This window comes from Pistacia vera, unplaced genomic scaffold (assembly GCF_008641045.1).
Source record: "Pistacia vera cultivar Batoury unplaced genomic scaffold, PisVer_v2 Contig737, whole genome shotgun sequence".
Classification (NCBI taxonomy): domain Eukaryota; kingdom Viridiplantae; phylum Streptophyta; class Magnoliopsida; order Sapindales; family Anacardiaceae; genus Pistacia; species Pistacia vera.
Genome location: NW_022196598.1, coordinates 562,779 through 590,177, shown reverse-complemented (window position 1 = coordinate 590,177; position 27,399 = coordinate 562,779). Strand labels below are relative to the sequence as shown.

The 27,399-nt window shown below is 34.9% G+C and overlaps 3 protein-coding genes across 6 annotated transcripts; all 3 read right to left on the bottom strand.

Annotated features, from left to right (window-relative positions):
• Positions 1-10,058: 10,058 nt before the first annotated feature.
• LOC116115315 lies at positions 10,059-12,000 on the bottom strand. Its single transcript, XM_031401470.1, has one exon. It carries the CDS (start codon positions 11,969-11,971, stop codon positions 10,160-10,162), a length of 1,812 nt encoding a protein of 603 aa, XP_031257330.1. The 5' UTR covers positions 11,972-12,000; the 3' UTR covers positions 10,059-10,159.
• Positions 12,001-17,871: 5,871 nt separating this feature from the next.
• On the bottom strand, positions 17,872-19,853 carry LOC116115316 (glycine-rich RNA-binding protein RZ1C-like). Its single transcript, XM_031401471.1, has 3 exons — positions 19,752-19,853; positions 18,424-18,917; positions 17,872-18,274 (listed from the first exon to the last, which is right to left on the bottom strand). The coding sequence occupies exons 2-3, from the start codon at positions 18,912-18,914 to the stop codon at positions 18,037-18,039; spliced, it is 729 nt and encodes a 242-aa protein (XP_031257331.1). The 5' UTR covers positions 18,915-18,917; positions 19,752-19,853; the 3' UTR covers positions 17,872-18,036.
• A 1,267-nt stretch (positions 19,854-21,120) lies between these two features.
• LOC116115321 (glycine-rich RNA-binding protein RZ1C-like) lies at positions 21,121-25,828 on the bottom strand. Of its 4 annotated transcripts, none has more exons than XM_031401478.1 (4): positions 25,684-25,828; positions 25,436-25,554; positions 21,673-22,166; positions 21,121-21,523 (listed from the first exon to the last, which is right to left on the bottom strand). In XM_031401478.1, the coding sequence occupies exons 2-4, from the start codon at positions 25,544-25,546 to the stop codon at positions 21,286-21,288; spliced, it is 843 nt and encodes a 280-aa protein (XP_031257338.1). In that variant the 5' UTR covers positions 25,547-25,554; positions 25,684-25,828; the 3' UTR covers positions 21,121-21,285. The 4 variants fall into 4 exon arrangements, with proteins under 4 accessions (XP_031257338.1, XP_031257336.1, XP_031257337.1 ...); XM_031401476.1 differs by having other exon boundaries at positions 25,436-25,580; positions 25,684-25,751; XM_031401477.1 differs by lacking the exon at positions 25,684-25,828 and having other exon boundaries at positions 25,436-25,664.
• Between the last annotated feature and the right edge of the window lie 1,571 nt (positions 25,829-27,399).

The following is a 27,399-nucleotide window of genomic DNA, read 5'->3' as shown; positions in this document are numbered from 1 at the left end:
CCAAAGTTTACTCAGTGGCTCAGAAAGTAGCGGAAGCCAATCCATCTGCAGTTACCGGTCAATTACAATTCCACTCTACCTCTTTATATGTACTAATTGATTCTGGGGCTACCCATTCTTTTATCTTATATGGTATTATAAAAAGATTAGGTTTAGAGCCTAGTAAAGTGGAACATGCTGTTAAAATTGAGATGCCTAATGGGGAGAATTATTTTGCTGATAAGTTGTTAATAGAGGAAACTATAGTGATTGATGGGCATGAGTTGAATGTTGATTTGATTGTTTTTTATATGCATGATTTTGATATGATTTTGGGAATGGACTTCCTAAGTAAATATGGAGTATTGATAGACTGTCGAAAAGAGAAGGCCAGATTTAATTTAGATGCTGGAGACAGTTTCACCTTTGGGGAAGGTCATCTACACAGCCTGATGATAAGTGCAGTGAAGGCAATGAAGATGATAAGGAAGGGTTGTACAGGGTACATAGCTAATGTGGTGAATAAAGAAAAGTTTCCAGACTTTAGTGTTCGGGATGTACCCATAGTACGAGAATTCGAAGATGTATTTCCAGAAGATTTGTCAAGACTTCCTCCAGAAAGGGAAGTGGAGTTTTGTATAGAGTTAGCTCCTGGTACGGCACCAATATCTAAGACCTCATATAGAATGGCTCCAGCAGAGTTACAAGAGTTAAAGAAGCAGTTTCAAGAGTTGTTAGATAAATGTTTCATTTGATCCAGTCATTCTCCATGGGGAGCTCCTATTTTATTTGTCAAGAAAAAATATGGTTCGATGAGAATGTATATCGATTACAGAGAGCTCAATAAGGTGATGGTGAAAAATAAGTATCCATTACCAAGAATTGATGACTTATTTGATCAATTAAAGGGAGCTTCGGTGTTTCCCAAGATTGATCTTCGATTAGGCTACCATCAAGTGAGGGTTGCTGACAGGGATATTCCCAAGACTGCATTCCAAACCAGGTACGGGCATTATGAATTTATAGTGATGCCATTTGGATTGACTAATGCACCAACAACATTCATGGATTTGATGAATAGGATTTTCCATGATTGTCTAGATAAATTTTTAGTAATTTTTATAGATGATATCCTGGTTTATTCCAAAACAAAGAAAGATCATGAAGAGCATTTGAGATTTGTGTTACAAAGACTAAGAGAGAAAAAATTTATATGCTAAGTTCTCCAAATGTGAGTTTTGGTTGGATCAAGTAGCATTCTTGGGACATGTTGTTTCACAAAAGGGTATTTCAGTGGACCCTAGTAAGATTGAAGCAGTGATTGAATGGCCGAGACCAAAGACTGTAAAAGAAGTTAGACGTTTTCTTGGTTTAGCAGGGTATTACAGGAAATTTGTGGAAGGCTTTTCTAAATTAGCTTCTCCACTCACGGCTTTGACAAAAAAAGAAGCCTCGTTCAGATGGATTGAAACCTGTGAGAAGAGTTTCTAAGAATTGAAAGAACATTAACTACTGCTCCTATTTTAACTCTTCCAGAGGATATAGTAGGTTATAATATTTATACTGATGCTTCTCATAATGGTTTAGGGGCAGTATTGATGCAAAAAGGCAGGGTGATTGCTTATGCCTCTCGTCAGCTAAAAGACTATGAAAAGAGGTATCCAACTTATGATCTCGAATTAGCAGCTGTAGTTTTTGCTTTGAAGATTTGGAGACATTATCTCTTTGGGGTGAAATGTAATATTTACACAGATCACAAAAGTCTAAAATACTTTTTCACCCAGAAAGAATTGAATATGAGGCAGAGAATATGGCTTGAGTTGGTAAAGGACTATGCATGTGATATTATGTATCAGCTAGGGAAAGCTAATGTAGTTGTAGATGCCCTCAGTAAGAAAGTCTCCTTAGCTTAGCTAACTTTTCAGAAGCACCTGCAACAAGAGATAATGAAGGAGGGGATAGAGTTAGAGATTGGGAAATTGTCCAAAATTGAAGTTCGGAAGTTGTTGGAGGAAATTAGAGAAAAACAAGCGGATGATGGGTTTAGTAAAGGAATTGAGCAGCAGTTGAAAGATGGCAGAGAATCAGAATTCAAATGGGTGAATGGAATCCTGAAATTTAGAGATAAAGTGTATGCTCCTCAGGATATTGAATTGAGAAATAAGATTTTAGAGGAAGCACGTAGTACTTTTTACACTGCTCATCCAGGGAATGTAAAGATGTATCAAGATTTGAGGAAGAGCTATTGGTGGCCAGGGTTAAAGAAAGATGTAACTGAGTATGTTACCAGATGCTTAGTGTGCCAGCAGGTTAAAGCAGAATATAAGCGCCCTTCAGGATTGTTGCAGCCCCTTAGTATTCCTTCGTGGAAATGGGAAGATATTTCTATGGATTTCATTTTAGGTCTTCCTAGAGTGCAAAGGGGTTATAATACCATTTGGGTGATTGTAGATAGATTGACTAAATTTGCTCATTTCATTCCAGTTACAGACAAGATCTCCTCTGATCAGTTGGGCCGATTATATGTCAAAAAATTAGTAAGATTACATGGAGTACCTAGTAGTATTGTCTCAGACAAGAATGTAAAGTTTATGTCAATATTCTGGAATAGCATGCAGAAGGCATTGGGTCCTAGGCTTAATTTTAGCACAGCCTATCATCCTCAGATGGATGGACAGACAGAAAGAACGAATCAAATATTAGAGGATATGTTACGGGCTTGCTGTATGGATCACAAGTTGAATTGGTGTGACATTCTCCCTCTAATTGAATTTGCTTATAATAATAGTTATCAAGCAACCATTAAAATGGCACCATATGAAGCCTTTTATGGAAGGAAATGTAGATCTTCGTTACATTGGGACGAAATAGGAGAAAATAATGCATTAGCTCAAGCTCTTGGTCCAGAAACGACACAAAAAATGGTAGAAGATGTAAAGTTAATCCGAGAGAGAATGAAGTAGACCCAAGACAGACAGAAGAGCTATGCAGACCCGAAAAGAAATGATATAGAGTTCCAAGTAGGAGACAAAGTGTTTGTGAAAATCTCTCCTTATAAGAGGGTGATGAGGTTTCGAAGAAAAGGGAAGCTTGCCCCTAGATATATCGATCTATATGAGGTGTTAGAGAAAGTGGGCAAAGTAGCTTACAAACTTGCCTTACCAGCCAGTATGGACCAGATCCATAATGTTTTCCATGTTTCCTGTTGAGAAAATATGTTAGTGATCCTTCGCATATACTACAAGCAAATGAAGTGGAGTTAAAAGATGAACAAATTTATGAAGAACGTTCAATTCAGATTCTGGATAGAAGAATAAAAGAGCTTCGAAATAAGAAAGTACCGCTTGTTAAAATACTGTGGAGGAATCATAATGTAGAAGAAGCGACATGGGAGGTTGAGCAAGATATGAAGAAAAAAAAACAAAACAAATAAAAAAAAATTAAAAGAAAAAAATAATAAAAAGGGGGAAAATTGTAAACCCCACGTTATTATTCTGATGCCCTAAGGTATGAAATTTACCTTTTCAAGTAATTTTCTTTTTTTGAATGGAAGGGTAAAATGGTCAATTTGCATGCATTTCGAGATATGGTCATTATAAAGTGTAAGGGGTGATGTCATTGAAGAAAAATGAGGGTAGAATGGTCATAAAGTTGATTGATATGGTTAAATGGCGTAAACAGTAACCAAGGGTATAATGGTCTTTTCATACAAATCCATATGAATTAAGTATCCATAAAAGTGCACCAAAGGTAAATTAGTCATTTACCTAATAGAATTGCTTAATTACTAAGTGTTTAAAAGAAGTCAAATGGCATTAAATGAGTGCTAATCATTATGTTGTAGTAGAAATGACCAAAATGCCCTTATATGCAAAATTTATACCAAATGACCTATATCTTTAACTTTTGATAGCCAATCTCATTTGGGAATTAAAAAAATGAAATATTTATAAGATATTTCCTTGGTTAAGTCAGCCAACACTCTTAGAACATCAAACTCTCTTCTTCAAGTCTCATTCTCCTCCATTAAAGGCTTAAATTCAAGCTCTCTCTCTCAAAATTTTCATAGGATTTCAAGTTGAATTTCAAAGGAGATCACCATCCACACTTAAAGAACTTCAATTTCAGGGTTTAAGGTGAGTTTCAAAACCCTAGTTGTTCTGATTTTCAGTTAAAAGAGAAATTAATAAATGGTTATGTGTGTAAGGTAGAAAATGGTGAACCTTTGGAGCTAAGGAAGAGTGTCTTTGTGCTTTGAATACTAAGGTAAGGAAAAAATCTCCCATACAACTACAATTGATAACACTTAGGGTTGATGAAACTTACATCTATTTATGTTAATTTGAGTGTGATGCTATGTTTTGGTTATGGATTGTGTAAATGGGTGTGTTGATTGGTGTATGCGTGCATATGGATGATGATTATGCCAATTAAGAGATTTGTAGTTGGACGATGTTTTGGCACTTTTTGGTTATGTAAAAAGGGAGGTTTTTATGGCCGTTTATACTTAGAATGACATGGAAAATACTATGAATGTGCAAATGAATGTGGCATGGTTAAAAATGAATAGAATTCATATTTAGCTTTTTAAGACTAATACTGTACGTGCTTCACTGAATCGATCATAACTGAAGTGATAAAAGTTTGATTGATCTGATTCTTGAAGTATTAAAAAGTTAAGAAATAGACCTAAAACTTTTATGTTTTAGGCAAATATCAATTCGAATTGTAAGATGAGGAAAACATTGCTTGAAAAGTGACAAACTATATGGCATCCACCTCCTTAATAGGAATTCCCATCTTTTTTTTATAAATTCTAATAATCCACTGAATAATCTTACTATTGAAATTCCTTGTGTTGTATGAGAAATTGAATGACTTAAGTTAATGAATTTAATAGGAGAATATTTATGTCATGGAGTTTTGCTAAATTGATTGATGAGTTGTGCAATTGGCCAAGGCTACATGTTAAATGAATGAATAGTATGATTGAGCATGGGAGATGTTATCCCATATGTTTGCATTCATAATGGTAATGCATATAGTTTATTTAGTTAACCTGTGAACGAATTTATGAAATGTTAAAGAATGAATTCCATGAGTCTCTTGAGGTATAAACCAAGATCAGAGGAATAGAATCTTTATGGAAACCATGAGTCCTTTGAGGTGACGACCAAGAACAAGGTAATGGTTCAAATTAATCCGATCGGATAATAAAGACTAATGAAAACATCAAGTACAAAGACAAAAGAAATAAGCATGCCATGTTTATGAATATTGCATAAGTCATATATGTTTTATGTTATAGTATGTATGAGTATGTTATGACTTATGTTTATGAGAAAAGTCCAAAGTGTATGACATGTTTTATGAACTTGTTAATGTCAATGAATGAAGGTCATGTCTTGTAGATAAGTAAGGTCCTGAGTAATATACTTGTATAATGAACCTTAATAGTTTATAAATGGTCATATTCCTTTACTGAGCGATTAACACTCACCCCACGAAATGTTTTAAAATGTTTTGCAGGTAAGGATTAAGGCATGAAGCTGAGAGAGGATTCCGAGAGACGCTATAAGCATGAGGGATGTTTTAATGATGACAATTGAATGGTTCTGCTAGTACTTAGTGCAGTAATTATGCTCATATTTCATAATGTAATAAATATATCCATATTTTATAATTGAGTAAATATGTTTGTGTTAATAAAGGAAATAAAATTGCTAGTAAAATTTGTAAAAGTGTGTATGTTTCTAGTAATTATTACTATGGATTTCATAATTTACTCCAAGAAATGAAACTATATTATTTGACTTGTACAATGAACTTATCATAGTTTAGAAATTAAGAAAAAAATGTTTTTTAAACTACATGTTTATTCTTTAAATAGGATTTTAAAATAAACTTATTTCTTAGGCGTGTGTTTTCTAGGTTCTCAATGGCCAAGGGATACTTAGGAAATACCCGACTAGGGGTTTTACAAAGCCACTGCCGACAGCCAGCCATCACCATCGAATAACAACCAGTAGTCGCCGAAATGATGCACGATCGATTGGATTTGGCCGATCGTACGCCGATTTTACCTTTTTCGACCAGATCTACGGCTAGAATCTAGCCATCGTTGACAGCCAGATTTCTGGTTGTCGATAACGGCCAAAATCTAGCTGTCAACGACTGCAAAAATCTGGTTGTCAACGATAGTCAAAATATGGCCGTTGTCAACAACCATATCTCTAGCTATAGATCTGGACGAAAACGGCTAGATCAGTGCACGACCGGCTAGTCGGGCGTTGTTCCAGCGTCGACAGTAGTTGCTAGCGATCAGTAGTGGCTTGGGTGAATGGGGGTATTTTTGTTAATTTATAAACTTTTATTGTAAAATGTAATTGTTTTTAGTTGAATAGAATTGAAAAAATATTTGAATAGGATAATAGAAAACAAGTTCATCCATTTTTTTCATTAGAAAAAATTTTATTTGATTTAGATTTATTTTCAAAATAATAATCCCAATAAGCAAACAAACAATATTCTTTTTTTAATCCAAATAGAATAACAGACAATTAATTAAAAAGAGTGAAACAAACGGTGGTTAAATTTTGTATTTTGATTCAGGTTTTTGATCCGTTATAGGCTCAAACACAAAAGGAAAGCATACTGTAAAGAACATGTTGTCAATTGGCTTTGAATTTATTACTTTAAATAAAATTTCATGGATTAAACACTTACTTAATTAGTTCAAAATTATTAGATTTTTTTTTCTAGTAAAATAGTCTCCAAATTAAATCAGTCACTGTATTTTAAAATTCTCCTGATTCGTTTACATAGAGTTTTGGTAAAATTTAAAAGTTAAATACATAATAAAACTCAGAAAAGATACTTTTAAAAAAATTGTTGCATATTGTTGCTCTTACCTTCCACATTTAGACCTCAACTTGGGCCCAAATAAGAGCCCAAAAGGTCCAATGCTGCATTTATCAAGGGCTTGGGCAAAATTCAAGGTCTTAAGAGAATTCATTATTTGCCCATTTCATGCGTTGCAAATTTTTTTGTGGGTCCCAACCTTTTTTTTTTTTTTTTTTTTTATGACCAAAGGTGTCCAGACCAGTTTACTGGCACCTTAACTAATCCTCTGGGACCTTAGAACTACTGGCCGAGTAAGAGCTCTAATAGTTATCCTTATTAGCAACAAAGGAGAGACTCAAACTCAGGACATCTTGAGTAATATATTTAGCAATCCTTATCAAACCACTCGGTCGTCTAATGGTAATTGGGTTCCAACCTTTATATAAGCAAATCATGGTTGAAGATATAAATCCTTATTTCTTAATTAAATTTGGGTAAATTTTTACTCATTAATGGCTTAGTAGAGACAAAAGTTTGAGACTTACATTTACTAGTGCATATTCAGTTAATAATATAGAAGTCATTTATTTTATAAGTTGTTTTACAAAATTTATTTTAAGTGACAACATTGTTTTATTAAAACTACTTGAAGAAAAGTATGTTATAGAGCCCAAAAACTCTATAAATTACATTAGAAATAGCTGTAAAAGTGATTTTAACAATAAGAAAAACACATTTAGGAGTTAGAAATTTAGCTCAAACGGGTCTATGCAATATGAAAAGAACATTAAAAGCAAGAAGAAGAAATAATTTATGGGTCTAGTCTGTCAGTCAATTTAACAAACTTTTGGGACCAAGTTGCTTTAATTTTATTGACTACTTTATCTCCTTGTTTTCCACAGACTTAAATTTAAAAAATTTCAGGATATATTCCAGTATTTTAAAGAAAAATATTTTAGTTTTGTGGTTTTTGTAAAATATATTTTTTTCATTTATTTCAACTAGATATTATTATAAAGAAGAAAACAATTTTGACTGTCACAAAGATCTCAGCACTCATTGAACAATAAAGATAAACTGATAAACGAATATCATAAACTTTTTCTCACAAACCCGACGTGATAATTAATAATTAGTTTCAGATGAATTCATCATACAAGAAAATTTATCAGAAACCAATTATTAGCCGTCATATTAAGTTTGTAAGAGAAAGTTTGTGAGATTCATTTGTCAACGTAATATTACCTTTCATCAAAAACTGATAGTGAAGTATGGTGCATAAGTACTGATAAACTTAGAGACAAAATCAATGATTTTAATTAATTAATTAATTTCCTATCATTTCCATAAAATAAAATAAAATCTTGGTGTCAATGATTGAAAGATTTTTATTATAAGAAAGATATTAATCTCTAATACAATGCTATAATTGTATTAAAAATTAAATAATAATAATAATTAGTAGTAAAGTGTCTGCAACAGAAATCAAGTTTGTATCACGGGGTGGATTTTTTAATTTGTAAAACGTATATTATATATAACATGTAAATTTCATCTATTTTTTTTGGATATTGATAAGTTTCAAGTGTTTTAATAATTTTCGAAAATTATTAAATACCTTTTAAGAATATGAAAAAAATTCATTGAGATTATCAAAAACACTGTTATTGTGCCTAATTTATTGGCGATCAGATTTGTGTCACGCGTCCACAAGGTATACCAAAGCCTAGCAGCTAAGATCATTCTACGTATTATCACATCAACGCTTATCTTCTCTTACAAGATGATTACAGTCATAAACATGGGTTAAGGTGCTATTAGCATGATTGGATTACTGACTTAAATCGTGATTAAGGGATATGCATATATGCAATCTCGTAATACTCATTCTCAACTACTATCAAACGAACAAAATATAAAAGGAGTTCATAACCCCCGTTTTAAAGGAAGACTCCAATTTTAATAAAATTCACGAGAAAAACATTACATTTCCTTTGTAATTTCGCTTGTACTGTTGAATCACTAAAAAAATTCTCTAATGTTCTTTACTTGTTTAAGCCGCTTTATTGATGTTGTTGGTTACAGGTAATCACATGCATATCTTACTTCAATGGGTACAAATTTTCTCATCAACACCTTATAATATAGGCCATTTAATAGTTTAAAAAAATGGTCGGAGAGATCATGAATGAAACTATCTGTAAAATAATTGAGATTTAAGAATCTATATATGGGGTGACAGCTAATGCATTGATGGCCTCGTAAATCTGAGGAAAACATTACTTATCGTCAACTTGGTGTTGTAGGCCCAAACTTCAACCCTATCAGTAGGAGTGAGGTAAGGACATATTTGTTTTTCTCTCATTCTAGAAAAGATCATCTATGTTTTCGAGTTTTAAACTTTTCAAACTTTGACTATTCAAGTTTGGTGTTCACTGACTATAACTTGTATATATAAATCAATGCGTAGCTGCATTTTGGGACCAGAAAGGCAGAAATGAATTGGACAAAGACTTGTTATCAAATTAAACCGCTCAATTAATATCTACCCAACAGCAAGTCATCCTTTAATTTGGGACAAGTCTAAAGGTGAGTTAATTACATTTTACCCTTTGGGGTTTCGGTCAAAGAAGTTCAGACCCCACCATTTCAAATTTTAGGAAATTTCCGTATATTATAATAATAATCAGTTGAAGTTTGTAAACCAACCTCTGGATTATCGAATAGTTTGATAGAAACTCTTGTATATATTACTCAATAGGTTTTAAGTTTGAGTTTCTCCTCAGTTGTTAATGGGGGTAACCACTGAAACTCTTATCTGACTAGTAGTTTCAAGGTCTTGAGAGATTTGTTGAGATACACATAAACTATCTCGGACACCCCCGAATAGAGGTCTTGAGTTTGAGTATTTATTTAGTTGCTAATAGAGATAGTCACTGAAACTTTTACTTGATTGGTAGTTTCAAGGTCCTGAGAGATTAATTAAGATACGCATAAACTGGCCCAGACACCCAGGATAATAGACTGAAATGAAGGATTGATATAATATTTCTTTCTTTCAAGTACCCATTTAATAGATTGGTATAGTATTTCTCTCTTTCAAGTACCCATTTACTAGCTATCCAATAACTCATCCTTTACTTCGTCCTAAGTCTAAAAGCGAAAATAAGAAAAAATGCGATTATGTCATATTATCTCACTTCAAGGTACGAACATCGAGAGCCTAAGAGATAAAATATACAGATAAAATCCAACAGTAACATGAATGTGGAATTGTGGATTACATTTCAATACTTCTATAGTCAAACTATCTATTATAATCTTTGCAATTTGTCTCCTATGATCGAACTCCATTTTGGTTATCCATCGCCATTTCCATTTCTGCAGTTTTGGCAGCTTCTCTGAACTTCTTATAGATGTCACTTTTGTAAAATTTCTTCGTCCTCACCACCAAAATCAGAGAAATTAAGCAACCAAACAAAGTTGCCGCCGTAATTATAATAAAAGACAACTTGAAGCACTCAACTCCGACACAACTCAGATCTTCACCGGCCTTCCTGGTGAGCCCCGAAGCCACCATTTGCTTCTCGGCTTCTCGGTCATATAAATATCCGGCCACCCTCACGTTGAGCAGATATGAGCCGACGGGGCTGGCGGATCCCCCGAAATTGTACAAGGTTGAGTAATATTTTAGGCCGAAAATTTCGGAAATTATCGCGAAAACTAATGGCCATTGAGCGCCGAAACAGAAGCCGATAATGATTGATGCTACGTATAATCCACTGGGGACATTGAAGGCTATGAGAAGATGGCCAACGCAGGATAATAAGAGGATGATTGTGAGCATGAGAGGGCGAGGAAATTTGTATTTGACTAGAAAGATTTCGGAGACAAAACCGGAAAAAACTCGGCCGAGATAGTTCCAGATACTGACTAGTGAAACGAATGTGCTTATGCTTCTTTTGGGGTATCCCAGTGAAGTTCCGATCTGACCCAGATTGTCGATTGCCGTTAAGGTTCCACCGACGCCGCAGATTGTAGTGACAAAGAGAATCAGCATGTCGATACTAAAGAGTGCTTGCAGAATTGTGTAGTCGTCACCCCTGTCTGGTGGCTGGAAACAAGTTGTCCAACATGAACGTTGTTTCTCTGGTGGTGGCAGTGATACTGCAGGTTCCATTGAACTTTTTTCGGTGTTCGTTGATGGTGGCAGTTGCGGCTGCGGTGGTGTTGATGAGGCCGTCTTTTCACTCGGTTTCTCATTAGAGACTACGTTGATCGGAGAAGGATCATTCATGATGATTTGTTTCATCTTCCGTCGCTTGAATTCTTCTATGAAAACAACAAGAATTGGCAAAAAGAGCAAGAAAAGAACCATGGCGCCACTTCCGCCATACTCCCCTTGAGTGAAAGTGAACTGTTTCTCTATTATAATTATGAACATTAAAAACCCGGCAAGGCCTAAAGAAATAAAGAGAAAATTGTAAAACACTTTCAGCTCATTCGGATGGCGCACGACCTCCATTACCCGAATAGTCCTGAGAAAAATAAAAGAAATGGCAGCAGGAAGCCAACCGATAAGCAAAATCAAAGATTTAGTATCATCCCCATAGAAGGCATGATACAGCTGAGTGATTATGGCGCCACTGAGACCAACATAACCTTTCAAAATCCCCAACACAACGCCGCGACTCTCAGGAAAATTCTTCACACAAGTAACGAGCGCACCAGTGTTCGCGAAAGACTGAGAATTGGCACCAATGCAAATATATAGACACATCAGCCAAACCTGAGGCTTGGCCATTTTTTTCGCCACGGCGAGCCAAATCATGGTGTACCCGAAAAGATTCATTATCGCGCCGATGAGGAGAACCACCCACGGGGGAGTGACCTCGTTGATGAGACCGGAGAGAACGCCGACGTTGGCGCCTAAATCTTTGAAGAAACTGAGGAGATTGAGAGTGGTTTGGTCGTAGCCGAGAGCTGATTTGATGTCGTTTGAATAGAGGGAAAACATGTAAGTTGCACCAGCGGCGGCCATGATGAGCAATGAAGCGAAGACCATGAACCACCGGCCGGTGATGACTTGGATAGCAAAGCCCCTCATGTTGGCCAAATTATGGGCGGTACCGGGTGAGGCGACCACCATTTTGGGTGGTTTTTTGGGATGTGTTTAATTTGGTGTGTGTAAGAAGAGCGGCGTTTAGATTGTTGGAGAGTAGTGTAGAAGTTGAAGGGTATTTATAGTCATAAAAAATGTATGCTTCTGAGTAAGTTAAAAGAGAGAAAGAGAGGGAGAGGGAGACGGAAAGAGAAGTGAGAAAGGCTTTCATGGTTGACTTGCTAGATGCATGCTGCAGAAAATAAGGTCAGGGAAAAAGGAGATGGGGGATAAAAAATATTATATGGAAATTTTATGTTGTGTTTCATTGGAGTTTAAGCTTATTAACATTTTTATCTCTTAATATTATCTAATTTAATACACGTAGAATCCTTAATAAGTCGTAATTACTCAAGTGAATCCTCTTAAGACCAATATAATATTTATTAGAATCTTCATATATACTTCTGGATAATTGCTTATTAATTGACAAATATTATAAAAAAGTAAATAAAATCTATTTGTATTATTATTAGTTACTTGTCCCCACCAACTTTCTCTCTATCCTCAATTATTCAATTAAATTAAAACAATTATTAAACTTCCTATAAATATCGGTTTATAACTCTATTTTATAAATTTTCTATCATTATCTTAAACTGACAACTCACAATTGGTCAATTCACAATTAAATAGATGACAGTGACACTCGTAATTGGTTAAACGAAACTCATTGTGAGCTGTTATGGATTGTGAGCTCACAATTGGATAGACGAGATTCGTAATTGTCTAAGCAAAACTCATTGCAAACTATCACGAATTGTGAGAGTTTATAAGATTGGGTTGTAAAGGTAGTATTGCCCCCTTAAACTTATTAAAATGGATTAATTAATTTGTTTTCTATTAATGAATTTCCTTTAAATTAGTTTAAGACATGACAATTGAATATTCAAGTTTTAATTTTATTTAAAATATCATCCGGTACACATTCATCATATTCAAATGTGACGTGTGAATAAAATCCTGCCACTTGAAATTATTAATTTAAAATTATTTAATATATATAGTTAGTGTTAATAACTCATAAAATATTGAATTCTGGTAAATAAATAGTAAAAAAAATTGCTTTGATTTAAAGTAAAAATTTATTATCTGAAGTAAATAATAATAATGAATAAATAAATAATACATCTAGGTGTCATAAGAGATACTTCTCTTGAATTTTAAATCAACGTTTAAATAAAATGTTAAGACGGTGACAGTGACATCAAAGATTAGAAAATAGATACAGTGAATTAATAATGTAGCAAAAACTTTCATTAATTGGTTAATATTTAATTCCTTAAGAATAGGAACTAGGTTGCAAATGCCAAGGAATCTAATTAATTATATTAATATTTAAATTATATAAAATAAAATAAAAATTACCTTGCTGTGTTGAAATTAAGTGGCCTCTTCTTCCCCTAAAATGATTAAAATAAGACTAAGCGACTTTTTTCCACCCAAAGGTTTGGTCTGACGATATTTTCCACCCAAAAAATTTTAAAATATAACTTTATTATGCATAATAAAATTTTGTTAATATTTTATTGTGAAAAAGAATAAGATGGCCAAAAATCTGTTACAAGTAAAGGTAGAATGATCAACTAACATTTGCTCCCGTAGGATCCTGCATTTTCTCAAAATAAGTATAAGAGAGAAGCCTGATGTGACCATTGCATGGAAGCCTTGTTGCGGTTAGATTTGGCCTTCATGTGAGCGAAAAGCAACGGTCAGATGGCTGCTTCTTGGCCCTTACAGTGGCCAAATTTGGCTGCTGCGTGAGGGCTTTGTGGCGGCAAAATCTAACCGCCATGAGGCCCTCACACGGCGATCCAAACCCACTGCTAGGGCCAAGCAACCATGGCGAGAAGGAGAGATGAAAGAAAATAAGTAGAGGAGAAGGAAAGAAAAAAGGAAGAAGAAGAATAAGAAGAGAAGAAAGGAAGGAGTTGATGGAAAAGAAAATGAAGGTTCAGAAGGGAGTGAAAAAGTGAAAGAAAGGAAGAAGAGGGTGGAAACAAAAAAGAATAAAGTGAGGGGGCAAAGAAAATTTAACTTTAGTGTTTTTATTAAAAAATTAAAAGATCAAAATTAACTTTTAAGTCAAACGTATTTTCGTATTCATAATGAATATCACTGTGTTTGATAGAAATTATAAACAAAACATAACGTTTAAGTAGTAAAGTTGTATTTTGAAAGTTTTTAGATAAGAAAGTGTCATTAGGCCAAATCTTAGGTAGGAAAAAGTCGTTTACTTTTGATAGTTTTGTGGTTTGCTTGAGATTTTTGAATATATTACTTGTAAGGTTTTGGGTTCAAATCTCCACGACTACTAATAAGGAATAACTACTAGAGGCTTACCTGACCGTTAACTTTAATGCTTCGAGAGACTAGTTGAAGTACGCTCAAACTGGCCCAAACACCGCCAGATCAAAAAAAAAAAAAAAAAAAAAAGTCGTTTACTCTAAAAATAATGGTAAAACATTTCTTTTTTTATTTAACTTTAAATTTTAATTACAAATGGGTAAATAAATTTCTTCAAAAAAGTACTGAAAATTTTATGATATTTATAAATAAGCTTAGTTAATAAATTTTATAATTATTAATCAAACTTTGTTGGACTATTTCAAGAATCATATAAGATAATTGTAAGATAAAAAAATAAAAGAGCCGACATCAATTATAAAACTAATAAAGATTAAACTTGAGTAGGTGCATTCCGGATCAAAATCAAACTAGTATGTGAAACCGATTGATTATGATTTCTTATGGGTGTTGTCAAATATTAGGTTTGACTAGAGATATGCATTGAAATCTCATCAAACAAAAATTCAACAATAATTGGTGTGAATATCAATCAAAAGATATGGGATTAAATACATAAAAGTTTATTTATTTATATTATTATTGGACCAACCACTTGGAAAAAGAAGTAGATAAGAAGAGATCCATATTAGATTTTAATCGAGGGAGTTATCATAATTAAATTTAATAATTTTTATTTCAAATTTTAATTAGAATGATTGAGTCATTAACACATCATTAAATACATATTTAACAATTAATTGATTTCTTCATTGTCATTGATCAATATTTTGTAATGATTCAAATACAATAATAATAATAATAATAATTCGTTGATTTTGAGCTACCAAATACATAAAAATATTTTAATCGTAATTCCACCTGCAATAAGAAAATATTTTCTCGAGAAAAAAAAAATTCAATTAATTGTATTGATTGAACTTCAAGTCAAATACAATGAATATAACAAACCAAAAATGTAGGAAATTATTATAATTATAATTTATTTTTTCTGACATCAACTGGTCAACTTGCATATGATTCCACGTGAAATTTCTACTTATTTATATGTTAATGTTAATGATGATTAGGTATTAGACACACGACTCGATGACTCATCTGATAGCATAATTTTATATTAGTTAATGAAAGAGCAAAGGCTATATTCCCACCCGAGGCAGGTTGATTGATACCCTAATTACGTTTATTCCAGATTCCTATCTTTAAAGGAACCTCAATTTCTTTATTTTAACATATTTTAAACTTTTCATTGTACCATGACACATGTTAGCACGTTAAAGTATTTCGGTGCTTTCTTCGGTCGGGCTCATCTTAGCAAGAAACGACTCATGTTAGCAGCATCCAAGCAGAGGTTTTTGGCTTTTTTCGGCAAATTCTGAAGTCTAAAATCACTTCCGAGATCATCCTTGGACTCCCCACAACCTCCTCTACAAAAATCATACCTTCATTTGCCGATCTCACTCACTGTTTCTGATTACTTCCAATAGTCACTAAAAGTGTTAGTTTAAGGGTGAAAATCTAGAATAAATGCAACTTGCGGTATCAACGTGAGATTTCGTTAAACCTCAGGTGGGAATATGTCATTTACTCTTAATTAAAAATTAAATGAAACTCAAATTGATTATCTAAATCTCCATTGTTAAACACGTGATTTGGTGGAGTGACGTTTGAAAATTGGGAAGGGTCCTTAATTAATTCAATTAATAAGATGATAAGATAAAAGATTAGTGAGATTATTGCTAACTGATGCAAGGGTCATCCCCACGTTTTCCATATGTGATTGCATCATATGACCATATATTGCTATGACTATTTTGTTTTCTTTTTTGATAATCAGGGTGTCCGGACCTACTTAGCTAAATGGCTCAACTAATCTCTGAGGTCCATTAAACACCTTACAAGCCCAAAAGACTAGGTAAATCACAATATTATTGTGGTGGGTGACCCCAAAGTTTGAATCTAAGAACTCAAGGAAATGAGTAAAACTCCTTGACCGTCTAGCTAACCCATTGGGGTTTGTTATGACTATTTTGCTCTGATATATATAATGTTATAATATAAAAGGTAAATTTATAATAATCTAAAGTTATAACATAAATAATGTACTACAAATTTTATGCTTAACATTTTGATAGGTAAAAATTAGGTTAAAAATAGTGCTTATAATCTCTTTATTTTTGTAACTTAGTTATCATTTTAGGTGCTTATTTATCAACGGATATTTGTAGAATTTTCCAAGGGAAATGAGAAACATTTTTAGGGTTCCTCTAGTAAAAAATTCTTAATATTAATTTGTCAAGAGATACAATGAACAAACTACGGGACAATATAATTGGCAAAGAAAGAAGGCAGAGCTTTAATTTCCACAAAGTTTGCTTTGGATAAGTGTTGATTCCGCACTTGTAGTTAGTCAATGCCCAAGAGTCTAAGGCACCGTGCATTTATATTATTCAAAGGATTGCTTCTGGAATTGCCATTGGAAATTGAAATAAAGAAATGAGAGTGCAAGTGAAAGAGAAAATGAATATGAAAAGAAATAAGTCAAGCACACCATTTCTTCTTATTATTATTATTTGAAATGAAGGTAGTCAAGCACACTTCATTAAAGTAGATTCTACTTTAATGTCAATGTGTTTACACATGACAGTGTGAACCACACGAGGATATTTGTTTTTGTTTTTTGTTTTTTGTTTCTTAGAATCGGAATCTTGTAACAATCAAAGAGATATAATCGAAAATTGGAATTGGAATAGGAATATGCCCATTATTTTGACAGCACATGTTGTTGATAGCAGTCTCAAGTCTTGATAAATTTGGCTTGCTTTGATTATTGATCACTTGTTGGAATTTATCCACGTAGTTGTTTAGGTGAGCATGGAAATACTTGGAAGGATTTGGAAAACTCTTCATTGAATAAAAATTTACTAAAATTTTTAAAAAATATTTATACTATTTTAAAGCTGTGTTTTAAAACCCGACCCGACCCGACTGGTTGAACCAGTTCAACTGGAACCGAAAGCCTTCATCGGGCGAGTTTTCAATTTTGACTGTTCATGAAAAACCCTAGAGATTAGGACAACGATCGACAAATAATTGTTGACTCAGATATTGGGGATCTGAAGATGAAAGACCAGTGAGTTAAAAGGTGACAACAAAGGTGATTTCTGATGAGTGAAACGATCGAAAATCGCAGAAATCAATTATCAAAATAGCTGACTACTGTCGACGATTGACGAGATAAACAAGGGTAGGGTGAGATGAGTTTTGATCAGGAGATTGAGAGAAGAGTTTTCGGATGATGGTGTGTGTTGTCAATGCCAGAAACAAGCCCTATTTAGCCTGTGTTGTTGACACCAGCAGTATGTTTTGGGATGTTTTTACAAAATTTCAAACCTATAGGACTTACAAAGTTTTCAAGAGTGTTTTTTCTGGATTTCAAACTTTTTTACATAATAACATACCAATTTAACCCACCAATCAACCAGAGGCCACTTTGCCGGGTTTCACCCCTGGGTTTTAAAATACTGCTTTAAACAGTTAAAATAACATCTTTCTATGTTATATTAATTATGCATTCACGATAAATTAAATCCGAATTAAATAAAAATTTGGAAATTCAAAATTTTGCAGTTCATCTAACTTGCTGCTCATTGCAAAAGCACCATCCTACATGACTTAAAGAGAGCCAAAAACCAAGTTACCTAAAATAGGTTTTACACCTAAAAGTTACAGAAAAGACCCATAAATTAGTAACGATCAAAGGAAGAAGGGCGATCTTTGTTTGGGCGGTCATATGGACCAGTTTTATTTCTATAGCTTCTTCCGTCATCCCGTGCTGGCCCTCCTCCATTTCCATACCTATCGCTGCCTCCGCGTGGACCACCATCTTTTTCATAGCCTCTGTCCTTGCCATAACCATTCTGAGGATAGCGATCTGAACCACCATACCTATCACTTGCAATACGATCTCCACCAGGTTGGTACCTATATTGTTACAAAATGTTGATCAAAAAAAAAAAAGGCTTTATCTATTGCAGTGACAAACCCTTACATTTTTTCGCATAATCTATAAATTGAAGTGCTTAAGCGTTACATTTGCATTGAGCAGATATCCATCATCAGAAACTCCATACCTGTCATTAACATAGCGATCACGGCCCCCATATTTGCTATCTCTGCTGTCATAACGGTCCCTATCTCCATAACGCCCTCCATCATACCGGTCATCCATGTGTCGATCACGACCTCCTCCAAAGTGGTCTCCACGTCCACCAGCTCCCCCATACCTGTGACGTGATGAAAGTTTACCTCCAACCCCACCTCGGGCACCACCACCAGAAGGGCAATCACGGGCCCAATGTCCAGATCGCCCACACTTGAAACATTCATCTAGTCCTGCAGGCCTGTCTGCACCATAGCTTCTCCTGCCACCAGATGAGTAGCCTCCCCTGAAGCCACGGTCTGCATCCTCCCCTCCCATTTTGGGCTGAGCCTTGTTGACAGAGATGATCCTTTCACCAAACTCCCGTCCATGCATTTCTCTGATAGCATCTTCCATCGCTCGTCGGTCTGCATATGTGACAAACCCAAATCCACGTGGACGGCCTGAATCTCTTTCCATCATGATCTACAAGAATACACGAGAATCTGATGCCAATAAATAGCACGACTGCAGACGATCCAAAACCAAAGAAAAGAACGCAACACTAACAAATTGACATCATTGTGAATAAGATGAGATTAGCAACAATATTTTTTTGATATGAATTAAAAGCAAAACAGGCAAACACTGGAAACTTGCTCCACACCAATTACTTAGCAATATGACCAAAACCTGCACATGGAGCTAGTGAAACTTCATAAATAAGATAATGATTAATGACCAGACACTCCAAAAGATAACAGGCCATACAAGAAAATGGAAATACCATGATCAACGACCATGTACTCCCAAAAGGAAAAGAGATTGTAAACTCGAACCATACACATAGCAAATAAACTTGTAAACAATCTTTTCTCCATAGACTTAAAATGAGTTTCATCTAATCAAACTTATCATAACTCAAGTTTAACCATTGTGAAAGACTTATATCCAGATAAAAAAAGAATTGAACAAGAAAACAACATTAAACAAGGTTGACAAGCTAACAGAGCATTCAGAGACTGTAAAATATCTGACCTAGCACACCAACATCACTAATGGTTCCCATCAGAACAGAGCATATTTTGAAAGTTACATTTTAAATATTCTAAGCAGCTTTTAGTAAACAATCCTAATTTAACATAACAACACACATATACCTCAGAAACTTAGTACCTCAGTTTAAGGCCTCAGGAATAATTAGTTCCAGAGTTTACTTTCATGGACTATTAAAGTAGTTTAATCTGGGATGCAAATAAAACAGGGAGTAATACAAGGAAATAGCGCGCTTTCAAATTGTTAAGCAAGCAAATAACTTACTGTAACGCTGCATATCTGTCATCTGATGAACCAAGATACCAATTCCAGAAAATAACTGGTAACAGTCGTACAGTCAAATGCATCAAAATATTTTTGAACTGGACATGGGAGCGGAATACTATAAATATGGCTATACCCCCACTATTAATTTCCACAAAGTTTGCTTTGGATAAGTGTTGATTCCGCAGTTCTGGTTAGTCAATGCCCAAGAGTCGAAGGCACCGTGCATTTATATTATTCAAAGGATTGCTTCTGGAATTGCCATTGGAAATTGAAATAAAGAAATGAGAGTGCAAGTGAAAGAGAAAATGAATATGAAAAGAAATAAGTCAAGCACACCATTTCTTCTTATTATTATTATTTGAAATGAATGTAGTCGAGCACACTTCATTAAAGTAGATTCTACTTTAATGTCAATGTGTTTACACATGACAGTGTGAACCACACGAGGATATTTGTTTTTGTTTTTTGTTTTTTGTTTCTTAGAATCGGAATCTTGTAACAATCAAAGAGATATAATCGAAAATTGGAATTGGAATAGGAATATGCCCATTATTTTGACAGCACATGTTGTTGATAGCAGTCTCAAGTCTTGATAAATTTGGCTTGCTTTGATTATTGATCACTTGTTGGAATTTATCCACGTAGTTGTTTAGGTGAGCATGGAAATACTTGGAAGGATTTGGAAAACTCTTCATTGAATAAAAATTTACTAAAATTTTTAAAAAATATTTATACTATTTTAAAGCTGTGTTTTAAAACCCGACCCGACCCGACTGGTTGAACCAGTTCAACTGGAACCGAAAGCCTTCATCGGGCGAGTTTTCAATTTTGACTGTTCATGAAAAACCCTAGAGATTAGGACAACGATCGACAAATAATTGTTGACTCAGATATTGGGGATCTGAAGATGAAAGACCAGTGAGTTAAAAGGTGACAACAAAGGTGATTTCTGATGAGTGAAACGATCGAAAATCGCAGAAATCAATTATCAAAATAGCTGACTACTGTCGACGATTGACGAGATAAACAAGGGTAGGGTGAGATGAGTTTTGATCAGGAGATTGAGAGAAGAGTTTTCGGATGATGGTGTGTGTTGTCAATGCCAGAAACAAGCCCTATTTAGCCTGTGTTGTTGACACCAGCAGTATGTTTTGGGATGTTTTTACAAAATTTCAAACCTATAGGACTTACAAAGTTTTCAAGAGTGTTTTTTCTGGATTTCAAACTTTTTTACATAATAACATACCAATTTAACCCACCAATCAACCAGAGGCCACTTTGCCGGGTTTCACCCCTGGGTTTTAAAATACTGCTTTAAACAGTTAAAATAACATCTTTCTATGTTATATTAATTATGCATTCACGATAAATTAAATCCGAATTAAATAAAAATTTGGAAATTCAAAATTTTGCAGTTCATCTAACTTGCTGCTCATTGCAAAAGCACCATCCTACATGACTTAAAGAGAGCCAAAAACCAAGTTACCTAAAATAGGTTTTACACCTAAAAGTTACAGAAAAGACCCATAAATTAGTAACGATCAAAGGAAGAAGGGCGATCTTTGTTTGGGCGGTCATATGGACCAGTTTTATTTCTATAGCTTCTTCCGTCATCCCGTGCTGGCCCTCCTCCATTTCCATACCTATCGCTGCCTCCGCGTGGACCACCATCTTTTTCATAGCCTCTGTCCTTGCCATAACCATTCTGAGGATAGCGATCTGAACCACCATACCTATCACTTGCAATACGATCTCCACCAGGTTGGTACCTATATTGTTACAAAATGTTGATCAAAAAAAAAAAAGGCTTTATCTATTGCAGTGACAAACCCTTACATTTTTTCGCATAATCTATAAATTGAAGTGCTTAAGCGTTACATTTGCATTGAGCAGATATCCATCATCAGAAACTCCATACCTGTCATTAACATAGCGATCACGGCCCCCATATTTGCTATCTCTGCTGTCATAACGGTCCCTATCTCCATAACGCCCTCCATCATACCGGTCATCCATGTGTCGATCACGACCTCCTCCAAAGTGGTCTCCACGTCCACCAGCTCCCCCATACCTGTGACGTGATGAAAGTTTACCTCCAACCCCACCTCGGGCACCACCACCAGAAGGGCAATCACGGGCCCAATGTCCAGATCGCCCACACTTGAAACATTCATCTAGTCCTGCAGGCCTGTCTGCACCATAGCTTCTCCTGCCACCAGATGAGTAGCCTCCCCTGAAGCCACGGTCTGCATCCTCCCCTCCCATTTTGGGCTGAGCCTTGTTGACAGAGATGATCCTTTCACCAAACTCCCGTCCATGCATTTCTCTGATAGCATCTTCCATCGCTCGTCGGTCTGCATATGTGACAAACCCAAATCCACGTGGACGGCCTGAATCTCTTTCCATCATGATCTACAAGAATACACGAGAATCTGATGCCAATAAATAGCACGACTGCAGACGATCCAAAACCAAAGAAAAGAACGCAACACTAACAAATTGACATCATTGTGAATAAGATGAGATTAGCAACAATATTTTTTTGATATGAATTAAAAGCAAAACAGGCAAACACTGGAAACTTGCTCCACACCAATTACTTAGCAATATGACCAAAACCTGCACATGGAGCTAGTGAAACTTCATAAATAAGATAATGATTAATGACCAGACACTCCAAAAGATAACAGGCCATACAAGAAAATGGAAATACCATGATCAACGACCATGTACTCCCAAAAGGAAAAGAGATTGTAAACTCGAACCATACACATAGCAAATAAACTTGTAAACAATCTTTTCTCCATAGACTTAAAATGAGTTTCATCTAATCAAACTTATCATAACTCAAGTTTAACCATTGTGAAAGACTTATATCCAGATAAAAAAAGAATTGAACAAGAAAACAACATTAAACAAGGTTGACAAGCTAACAGAGCATTCAGAGACTGTAAACTATCTGACCTAGCACACCAACATCACTAATGGTTCCCATCAGAACAGAGCATATTTTGAAAGTTACATTTTAAATATTCTAAGCAGCTTTTAGTAAACAATCCTAATTTAACATAACAACACACATATACCTCAGAAACTTAGTACCTCAGTTTAAGGCCTCAGGAATAATTAGTTCCAGAGTTTACTTTCATGGACTATTAAAGTAGTTTAATCTGGGATGCAAATAAAACAGGGAGTAATACAAGGAAATAGCGCGCTTTCAAATTGTTAAGCAAGCAAATAACTTACTGTAACGCTGCATATCTGTCATCTGATGAACCAAGATACCAATTCCAGAAAATAACTGGTAACAGTCGTACAGTCAAATGCATCAAAATATTTTTGAACTGGGCATGGGAGCAGATTACTATAAATATGGCTATACCCCCACTAATAGGTAAAAAAATCTCAACAAAAGGACTATCAAAATGTTAATTTCTGGGTGTTGTCCTTCTTGACGTCACAAAACCAGTCCATGATCTAAACAGGTAAACAGTCGGCACAGATCTCCATGAGAAAAACTTATTATGCACAAATCAATCTCTCTGCTATCCACGATGACTAATATCAGTTACAAACTACAGTGCATCATCAAACAATCTCTTCATTCTGAATGTTGTTCTCAAATTCTTCATGCTTCTAGTTCCTTCTATGGCGGTTCATCAACCATGCCAGCAGGTGACAAAAGAAATCGGTCAACTATGCAGTCAAGAAATGAGTCCATGTACCCATCATAAAGGGAACTAAATCAAGAGAACCTCTAACAACTGATACTTGATTTAAGAACAAAACCATGTCCCCTGAACGATGAAAATAAAATACTTTCAGTCATCACTATATCAGATGATAGTCACATGGATAGATTGTTCTCTGATGATAGAGGGGAAGAGAAAAAAGAAACAGAGCTGCCACCAGCTACAAGCACCCAAACTCCAGGTTGATCAGTTTCAACATTTCAGGAGGCTCAGTGTAAAATCTGCTCACTGACTAGATTTCCAGTATGTTTCCAAGAAAGAAAATGTGAAAAGAGGTGGTAAAATAGCGTCTGAAAGTACTTTAGCTAGATTTGAAAGTTTAATTTTAGCTGTAACACAAGCAACCATATCAACGCACTGAAAACAAAAAAACAAGACTTGCTCTGATCCTTTCACCCGCTAAGCCAACAATAGTAATTGTTGTAGTGTGACGACAGAGAAGTTCAAAGCAGATAAAACCCAAGGAACAAGGCCGAAGAACAGAAAAAGTAAACTCCATCAATCTCCCACTTGTTAGACAGCATCATATTCCATCCAAAGCAGATGCCAGTTTTCACATCATACGCAATGATAGACCAGCAAAATCAACATGACTTTAACATGTCTTCGCATTGAGAAAACTCCATAGAATATTTAATGCTTCTGACAGCTCTAGAACCCTCTGAATTTGACTGACATAGATACCTATTGATCAACATTCAGTGCTACACTTATTCCAGCTCCAAATTCATATCAAAGACCCATACATAACCTTCACAATGAAATACTGTTCTAACTAGAAAATAGTTGGAAAGCCACTTGAAGAGACAAATTTTCTTCCATCCGGCAGAAGCAAATCACATTCTCCAGGTAGACAAGGGCATTATCGTCGTTAAAGACTAAGCACTTTAGACTCTTCAATTCATTGGTTACACAATCCAGATGGATGAAAGCTGACAAAAACAGAAAATATTATACAACATGAAAGTAAGTCTCAAAATATTCTATCGTAACTTGTTGATTATTCAGCCAGTTTTACTGGATAAGATCAGTTCCATACTTATGAGCAGGATTACTAAGGTCCAAGCAAAGTGCCTTCCATGGATAAGAACTCTTTCCAAGGCAAAAGTGGCTAATCCAAGTATATGACTTTGAATGCCTATCATGAACTATAATCCATAAAAACAGAGATCCATCAATTATTGTGAATGGTTGCTCGCCGGAAAAACTAAACATTACCACCCACCTTAATCTAATCACTCAAACTGACACTGAGCTTCAGCCACTCGATTCTGACCAAAAATGCCTCTTAAAAAATCCATCTACAGCATCTCATTAGTTCATAACGAGCATTCCAAAGAGAGCAACAAAACAAGTAGAAAAAAATTAATATGTTGTTAAAAAAAAAAAAAAAAAATCAGAAAACAAATATAAGAAAATCCACAGACCAATATCAACATAATCAATGCAAAGAATGAAGACTAATCTTTTGATTATGGGATACATTTAACAGCTAAATATCAGCTATGGTTGGGTGTCGAGACCAGGACAGGGAATCGGTATGCAGTGGTTCGATTAAGTGAAGGCAAGCTACTCTGGCTATAATATAAAAAGCTTTGGTTCTTAACGCATATTGATAAAAAGAAAAAGAAAAAAAAAAAAAAAAACCCTAATATAATAAAATTCTGATTAAAATATCATTTATCAACGACTGTTAATTGTTTCTGTTCGTCCTGAATATATATATGTTTACAACTGAATACGAAAATCCATCCTTCATAGGGAAATTTTAAACTTTCTTTCGTTTTCCTTCCAGTTTCTAGACAACCAAACAGTCCAAGAGAAACACAAAAATGAGTTTCTGGGCAACCAAACAGTAGAAAAGAAAACCAGATTTAAAAAAAAAAAAAAAAAAAAACCGCTGAGCTTTGAACTAAAAATTATAAGTACCTGAGCCTCGATAATTTTTCCAAAACGACTAAACGCGTTTTCGAGCTGTCGTTCATTGACGTCCCACGACAATCCGCCAACAAATATACGGTTCTCGTCTTTCCCAGCCATGTCTCTCCCTGACATATACCAAAATAAGTGATTACTGCACAGAAAACGGCGACACTTTAGCGAAAGAATTAGACTGAGACTAGTAACAATCTGTTTGCTTCCTAAGAAAAAGTTTCGGCGAAAATGTTATTGCTTACCTAAACTCTTTGTTTGATCTCTTTTTTGTTTTTCTGAGTGTCGGATTTTTTAAACCCTAAAATACATAGTTGGGGAATGTGAGTCGGTTACTGCTGCTTTATATGGTTGTACTTCTAAAATATCTTCAGGGTACAATCACGATATCTCATCAAATATCGGATAAACTTGCTGAGAAACATGGGCCTCCAGTTGGGCCTTAACTTTAGAGCCAGAGTCCGTCCCAAATGAAATTTACATGGGATGTTAAATAGCAAAGCGGAAAACGTACATAGGATACGTGTCATGCTCTCGGTCTACCATTTAATAAAAAACTATTAAATATATCAATTAGGTTATAAAGTTTTTAGAATTTTTTTTTGTTTTTGGGTAAATTCGACTATTGTCTCTTCCCTTCTGGGTATAGTTAATCCCGTAGGCTAAAGGCTTGTTATCCAATCACAAAAAGAGAGGTGAAATTTATAAATTAGGGACAAAAGTTTTAAATCATTCAATTAAGAGACAATAAAATGTTGATTGGGGCTAGATTTAACTCTGTGGGAAGGTAAAAAAAAAAAAAAAAAAAAATTGTATGGTTATTTTTAAAAGAGTAAACGACATGTTCCCACCCAAGGTTTAGCGAAATCCCAGATTGGTACCCCTGATTTCATAAATTTCATATTCACACCCTTAAATGGACATCGTTAGTGATGGTTGGGTTCTGACACAGGGGCAAAAGGCTCTTATACCAAAGTACCCTTACACCTTCTCTTCATCATCTCCCCTGCCACTATCGCACGAACCCTTGTCCTCTTCTCAACAAAACACACCCCACCATCGGTCGTCCCCACTCACCATTTGCTATCCACAATCTACTACAGGGGTTGCACGACAATCGTACTTTGCGACGTTTCCCTCTACAAATTGTCAGTTTTTTCCCTCCGCACGACAGGGGCAGTCGTGCGTAGATGTGGTTGGGTGGGTGCGGTTTTTTGTCGAACAAGTGGGGGGCGGCTTAGGAAGGCTACTGGGTCAAGCTGGTGGATATGGTTGACAAAACAACACATAATCAAACTCCCACAAACCTCTACAATCAACACACTTCCACAAACTACACACAAACAATCAACAAACTCCAACAAATCAACAAGCAATCAAACTCCCACAAGCACTCCCGCAACACAAAACTCCAACCAGCGGCCTGGATCCGTGGGAATTTGGAATTTATGAAACCAAGGGTGCTACCCTGGGATTTCGCTAAACCTTGGGTGGGAACATGTCGTTTACTCTTTTTAAAATAGATTAAACTTAGAGGGAAGATGAAAAAAACAAAATTTAGTTTTAAAATTCAAACCAATATCCTCATTTTCAATATTTTTTTGGCAATGGTTTTTTTCTTCTTAAAATTAAAACAATAATACTATACTTATAAAGAAATCTTACAAAAAAAATTATATAAAGTGAGGTGGCAAAATATGAATAAAAGAGTGAAACAAAAAATCAAACTCATTATATTCACTCTTCCATTCATTAATTATCACATTACTTTGTGTGAAAATCTTTGTAAGATTAAAATTCAAAAACTAAATTTATATAAATTAAAAAACCTAACATTTGAGGGCATTTACGTCTTTTTATCTTTTTTTATTTTGTCAAAGTTAACACCAAATAACAGTTAGGGGTGTTCAAAAAAATGCAAAAACTGAACCGAACCGATAACCAAACCGAAAAACCGGTTA